At 33.5% G+C, this 7,685-nt stretch overlaps 1 protein-coding gene across 1 annotated transcript; it reads left to right on the top strand.

The window, feature by feature from the left end:
• The first annotated feature begins 3,064 nt into the window (after positions 1–3,064).
• On the top strand, positions 3,065–7,072 carry LOC143254467 (uncharacterized). Its single transcript, XM_076509648.1, has 2 exons — positions 3,065–3,167; positions 5,807–7,072. The coding sequence occupies exons 1-2, from the start codon at positions 3,144–3,146 to the stop codon at positions 6,281–6,283; spliced, it is 501 nt and encodes a 166-aa protein (XP_076365763.1). The 5' UTR covers positions 3,065–3,143; the 3' UTR covers positions 6,284–7,072.
• Positions 7,073–7,685: the final 613 nt, after the last annotated feature.

Here is a 7,685-nt window from a genome sequence, read left to right as displayed (position 1 = left end):
GTTGTGAAATTTCTGTGGACGCTCACGAAAACTAAACTATTGTAATTAAGAGACATTTTTATGTTTATCAAGTGGGTATTTTTATTTCTCTTTCTTGATTTCTTAATTTTTCTTCGTGTATTTCAATAATCAAACATATCCAATAAACATATCAGAGTTACGAAATCACAAAAAAATGTTTAATATTTTGTATTCGTGCTATTGTATGAAAATATTCAGTGTACTTTCTCTAAAATTGTTAAGAACTACTGACCCTAAAATCTGATGTAATAGTTGGTCAACTCTCGTGGTTAAGTGATTATGGTATTGATAAACAAAAGAAATACAAGTCAACACAATGGATCATGCTGGTACATAATTCTTTTCTTCAAGATGTGGTTAAGTTATAGTTGAACTTGTTAGATTGTTTCCCTTTCTTTCGAACTATTATATATTTCTTTATAATGTGGTGACCCATTTCTTCAACTTTTTGGCTATGATTCAGAATTTCTTCGAAGTTATTTGTGTTTCGAAGCAGGGCGTCAGACTGACCTGCCTAACTCCCCTCATTATTGGTAAGCTTTACTAGGATTACAATTGTACCAGAGTGAAACTTGCACTCACATCGGTAGTATGAAACCTTAAGACTTTTATTTTTCATCTGATATACAATACTTAGTGAGACGTTTGTGATTAACGAGCCATTCTACAATCATTCAGACAGAACAAGAACATCAGTTTTTATTAACCAATTCAAAATAAGTCACTAAAAACAGAATGTATATAAAGGTACGAAAAGGATGGTTGAAGAAAGAAACTTTATAATATGTAACAAAACAAGGAATCAAGTTAAAACTGTAAAATATTAATCTGTTTACATTAGATAAATAAAAAATAGCATACTGTTGTTTAATGTAAAAAAGATATAATTTACTCCAGAAAAGAAGTGTTTCACTTTGTAAATGAAGTTAACAACTAGCACACAGTTATGCACACTTACGTACCATACAGCACACATTTATGCACACTTACATACCATACAGCACACATTTATGCACACTTACATACCATACAGCACACATTTATGCACACTTACATATCATACAGCACACATTTATGCACACTTACATACCATACAACACACATTTATGCACACTTACATACCATACAGCACACATTTATGCACACTTACATACCATACAGCACACATTTATAAACACTTACTTGTAAGTTAACCATACAGCACACATTTATCTTACCTATAGCCTTTGGCAAATGACTAATGATATAGGCACTTACTTGTATGCTAACAACTTGCATACATTTCTCTTTGCTATAGCCACAGGTGGTAAATGACTAATGGTATAAACACTTACTTGTAAGTTAATAACTACCACACATTTCTTGGCTATAGCCACAGATGGTAAATGACTAATGGTATAAACACTTACTTGTAAGTTAATAACTACCACACATTTCTCTTGGCTATAGCCACAGATGGTAAATGACTAATGGTATAAACACTTACTTGTAAGTTAATAACTACCACACATTTCTCTTGGCTATAGCCACAGATGGTAAATGACTAATGGTATAAACACTTACTTGTAAGTTAATAACTACCACACATTTCTCTTGGCTATAGCCACAGATGGTAAATAACAAATGGCATAAACATTTACTTGTACATTAACAATTAACATACATTTCCTTTGGATAAGCCACAGATGGGAAATGACTAATGGTATAGACACCTACTTGTAAGTTAAATTATTAAATATGTGTTGCGAAAGTCCCAATTACCCACTAAATTTGTAGAAGATTCTTCCGTGTAAGAATCAACAATGTATTATGTGGGTATGTAAGGTACTAGTGATTACCAGTATAATTGTCAACTGACTTTTCCAGAAACTCACCTAATGATTACGAAAGGTCGTCGTCACAAAAGTTTATATTGTTGATTTGCTACAGTTAGTGCACTATAATCCTCAGAAGCTATAACTGTTATAAACGCTTATTAATGAGAAAATTACAGGTATTTGACAAGAAAAGTTTAACTTCAGTGATTTTACTTTGGACGATAGTATGTCTACAAGGGCATTAGATATTTTCGTTGGGAGAAAACTCAAGTGTGAAGATGCTGAGTAGCTTCCCCTCAAACGAGACGTACCTGTGTTTCAACATAGAAAATTGCAAATAATACTATGCCTTCTATCAGGTCTGAAATTGGATATTTTTTCGGCGGCTCACAATGAGCGAATTAATTCTAAAACTTTTGTATAGAAATCATTATTAGTAATAAATGTTATTATAAATTGTATTGTTGTTCGTATGTTAAAATATGTCTGTGTTAAAAAAGAAATCTGTGTATCGGTTTTACTGTCATAAGTTTAATACATATTGACATTCCATAAATTACTAAATTAAAACTAAAATTCCAGGCTATTTTAAATCGTAATACGTAACATAATATATCGGAGACTCGTCAAAGATAAATTATAATATGTAACAGCTAACATCGCTTATTTATAGTAATATGTAATAATATTGTAAACATATACTTGGATATTCTCATATTGTAAACATTCACTTGGATATTCTCATATTGTAAACATTACTTGGATATTCTCATATTGTAAACATTCACTTGGATATTCTCATATTGTAAACATTACTTGGATATTCTCATATTGTAAACATTCACTTGGATATTCTCATATTGTAAACATTACTTGGATATTCTCATATTGTAAACATTCACTTGGATATTCTCATATTGTAAACATTCACTTGGATATTCTCATATTTTTATTTTCATGATAAATCGTTAGTAATGAATAGTAGTTTCTTCTCTACTGCTAAAGAAAACAAACACGAAAACTTATCACCTACAAAAGTATCCAGTTTCAATATTGGTTAAGTTTCATATTTCTTTTGTTATCAGCATATTTTTCTCTGTAGTCAGTTTCCACCTGTCATTTCCATTGTTCCAATATCGAAGTTCTTGTCTCCAAACAAACATTCTCTGCTACATGTAGGTCGATATTAACCTAGATACATTTTGGTTCAACCTCAACCAGAGTAAACTAAATGAACCAGAGTTTCTACAGAGTTCTACAAGAGTGGTGTAGTGCGTTCACATCTTAAGATTTCCAACTCACATAATGGTCCCTATACGTATTGCTTTGGTAAGATCAGTATTCGATACTAAAGTTTTTAATTCAATATTAATAGTACATCAGTGAGTTATTCTGTAAGTTCTTAAAAACATTAAAGTTATAATTGATGTTTTAAATGTTGCCACGAGAGATAAAAAAGAATAATCCTAGCTTAAACGGTTTGTTGGTTTTCTATAGATACAAATAACAAGTCTTTTTTCTGCTCTAGTGACGAAAATGTCCACCAATATATTCTATTGTTAGGCCAGATAGAAACTACATCATCAACGTGTCGTAATTAGGTTTTTCTTTTAATTCTGATCAACTTTTGAAATACTTCGTATAGAAATTAAAAAGAATTTCAGTAACGATTGTTTGTTTATTTTAGAATTTCGCACAAAGCTACTCGAGGGCTATCTGTGCTAGCCGTCCCTAATTTAGCAGTGTAAGACTAGAGGGAAGGCAAGTAGTCATCACCACGCCAACTCTTGGGCTACTCTTTTACCAACGAATAGTGGGATTGACCGTTACATTATAACGCTCCCACGGCTGAAAAGATGAGCATGTTTGGTGCGACGGGGATGCGAACCCGCGACCCTCAGATTACGAGTCGCACGTCTTAACACGCTTGACCATGCCAGACCATTCAGTAACGACTGTCGTTCAATGTACAATTCGTGAATGTTTTATTATATAATAGACTAATCACTATCCTTGTTCATCTATCCATTCATCCATCAGAAACATAGTTATGTCAAGATTGTATAATTATTTAGAATTATTTGTTTTTATCTAAGTTTACAATGATATTTATTAGATCATAGTTATTATTGTTTTCTCTCTGTGGTACATCGTAAATTTGCCGACCAGATTCACCATGGTGGACAGAGAAGATGGTCTAATGTGGCTTTTCACATAAAACACAGAACTTACTGTATCCATATTTTATTAATTCGTTTGTCTTATTACTTACTTATATTAAGTTCTTTAAAAAATTCATGATCTTCTTCTCTCCTATTTTTAATTGCTTTTCCCGTTATTCATAACTTGTTCTGTTTTCTCCTCTCCTGTTCATAAGTTCTCTTTCTCTTATCTCCCGTTTCTAACTTCTGTTTTTATCTCCTCCCGTTCCTAACTTCCGTTTTTATCTCCTCCCATTCCTAACTTCCGTTTTTCTTTCCTCCCGTTCCTAACCTGTTTTTATCTTCTCCCGTTCCTAACTTTTGTTTTTATTTCCTCCCGTTCATAACTTGTTCTATTTTCTCCTCTCCTGTTCATAAATTCTCTTTCTCTTATCTCCCGTTCCTAACTTCTGTTTTTATCTTCTCCCGTTCCCAACTTCCGTTTTTATCTCCTCCTGTTCCTAACTTCCGTTTTTATCTCCTCCCGTTCCTAACTTCCGTTTTTCTCTCCTCCCGTTCATAACTTGTTTTGTTTTCTCCTCTCCTGTTCATAAATTATCTTTCTCTTATCTCCCGTTCCTAACTTCTGTTTTTATCTTCTCCCGTTCCCAACTTCCGTTTTTATCTCCTCCCATTCCTAACTTCCGTTTTATCTCCTCCCGTTCCTAACTTCCGTTTTTTTATCTACTCCCGTTCCTAACTTGTTTTTATCTCCTCGCGTTTCTAACTTGTTTTTATCTTTCCCGTTCATAACCTGTTCTGTTTTCTTCTCTCCTGTTCATAACTACTCTTTCTCTTATCTCCCGTTCTAAACTTGTTTTTATCTTCTCCCGTTCCCAACTTCCGTTTTTTCTCCTCTCGTTCTTAACTTCCGTTTTTATCTCCTCCCGTTCCTAACTTCCGTTTTTATTTCCTTCCGTTTTTATCTCCTCCCGTTCCTAACCTCCGTTATTATCTCCACCCGTCCCTAACTTCCGTTTTTATCTCCTCCCGTTCCTAACTTCTGTTTTTTATCTCCTCCCGTTCCTAACTTCCGTTTTTATCTCCTCCCGTTCCTAACTTCCGTTTTTATCTCCTCCCTTTCCTAACTTCCGTTTTTATCTCCTCCCGTTCCTAACTTGTTTTTATCTTCTCCCGTTCCTAACTTGTTTTTATCTCCTCCCGTTCATAACTTGTTCTGTTTTCTCCTCTCCTGTTCATAAATTCTCTTTCTCTTATCTCCCGTTCTTAACTTGTTTTATCTCCTCCGTTCGTAACTTCCGTTTTATCTCATCCGTTCCTAACTTCCGTTTTATTTCTTCCCGTTCCTATCTTCTGTTTTTATCTCCTCCCGTTCCTAACTTCCGTTTTTATCTACTCCCGTTTCTAACTTGTTTTTATCTTCTCCCGTTCCTAACTTGTTTTTATCTCCTCCCGTTCATAACTTGTTCTGTTTTCTCCTCTCCTGTTCATAAATTCTCTTTCTCTTATCTCCCGTTCTTAACTTGTTTTTATCTCCTCCCGTTCGTAACTTCCGTTTTTATCTCATCCCGTTCCTAACTTCCGTTTTTATTTTTTCCCGTTCCTATCTTCTGTTTTTATCTCCTCCCGTTCCTAACTTCCGTTATTGTCTTCTCCCGTTCATAACTTGTTGTATTTTCTACTCTCCTGTTCATGATTTATGTTTTTCTACTCTCCTGTTCATCATTTATGTTTTTTATTCTCCTGTTCATGATTTATATTTTTCTTCTCTCCTATTCATAAAATGCTCTGTGTTTTTCTCTCCAGGGATTTATTTTGTGTCAGGAAGCAATCTGGGTCTGTGCATCCAAACATGAAAACAAAGGCTTGTCTTCAACAAAACTTCATGATTATAATAAAGACCAAAAGAATCCAATTGAGAATTTGTCAAAATCCGTTATCATCTATGAAAAGAGAGCCCAATTCGACTCCCCGGAAAATTACGGCAAAGGTCCATGGGAGTTGTTCACGTATGGCTTTGGAGTGAAGTATGGAAGTAACCCCTTCGCGCAGGTCGAAAAAGGCTTCGGATACGTGAAGGCTCTGGGTCGAGAATACTGTCAAGAAAATCCTGCCCAATGTCCTGGGTACACGGATACAAAACCTTTCATTTACCATGGAGTTAAGGAGCCATACTGGGGTTACAGGCCACGTAGCTCTCCGCTTCATGACTTACCTCATGGCCACATAAGCAAACTAGATGCTCTTTATACTCTAGTTAAGGGGTTGCCTAAACACTTCTAAAACAGAGAAACTCTTGTGTAGTGAAGTGTCAACATCTTAACAGACGTGACTTAAAGTTCACACACCATTTTAAAGTCAAGAATCTTTTCTTATGTAGACTTAAATAATGACTTAAACAAACTGCCCAAGTGATAAAACCATTCATAAAATGGACAGAAACAATATAGAAATAAATAAAACGAACCACAATAGAAGACTATGTTAAAGGTACTGAAAATAAACGTACAGTAGTTATCCTATCTTAAAGCAAAGTGCAGCTGTATATACTTAGAATTACACACGTTAACAGAAATGTGTGACTTTATCTGTTATTCAGTTAAACTGAGCAACCTTAGAATATTACTTTATCTATGAAAATGACATATGTTGGGTATATGTAGCCTACATGTTTCATTTCTACTGTCTGTATGGATTCTACCTATGTGTAGTGTGCAGTTTACCATCTGCAGTCCACATATATATAGATTTTACTGTCTCTAAGCTTTATATATATATTTTTGGAATTCATATATGTATATTTATAGCTCCTGTAGTCTGTGTATTTTCTATCCGTAAACTATACATATGGAAATACTATAGTCTGTTTTCTATACATGAGTGAACTTCATTGCATTAGTCTATATACATGTGGGTGGTTTCTAACCACTGTAGTCTACATATACGTGGATTTCACTGGCCTTGGTCTATATATGTGTGTGTGAATTCTAACCTGTGTATTCTTCACATGAAGCCTACTTCTGTAGTCTGTAAAAAATATACAAGAGTGTAAAATGTGCAGTCTACAAACCACTTTACAAACAACTTATTAAATAATTTCATATTCTTTAATGTCAAAAGTGTTTGTTAAAACTCTCAATAAGAAATATACAAATAAAGACTGTTTTTAAAATGTTACACATTGTCTTTCTCAAACACGGTTTCATTTTATTTTTCAGAAATCTTTAACTGCATAGAATCTTTTTAGTTAAAGTTCTATAAAAAATACCAATTACTGATGTTTGATTGTGACAATTAGTGTAATGTTTAAACTTTTAACCTAAAAAATAATATAATCATTTAACCTATAAAATAAAATAATCATTACAACAAATACCAATTACTGAAGTTTGATTGTGACAATTGGTGTAATGTTTAAACTTTTAACTTATAAAATAATATAATCATTACAACACTCTAATGGTAAATGTAACTCTAGAAGTGGGGAAGATTTGTGTTCAAAAAACATTACGAACATGTTGTGTTGACAAAACACAACGCACATGTGTTAATACACCTTAACAGAGCACAAAAGCAAAGGTTCACATGAAACATTCATAAACATATTTATCACTTTTTTAAGATGTCATGGTGCAAGAGTTAATATTATAGTTATATTTCTATTTAATTTTTTAAATCAGTTTTG

Source organism: Tachypleus tridentatus, chromosome 6 (genome assembly GCF_004210375.1).
Source record: "Tachypleus tridentatus isolate NWPU-2018 chromosome 6, ASM421037v1, whole genome shotgun sequence".
Lineage (NCBI taxonomy): Eukaryota > Metazoa > Arthropoda > Merostomata > Xiphosura > Limulidae > Tachypleus > Tachypleus tridentatus.
The sequence above is the reverse complement of the archived record's forward strand: the minus strand, read 5'-3'. Positions and strand labels throughout refer to the sequence as shown.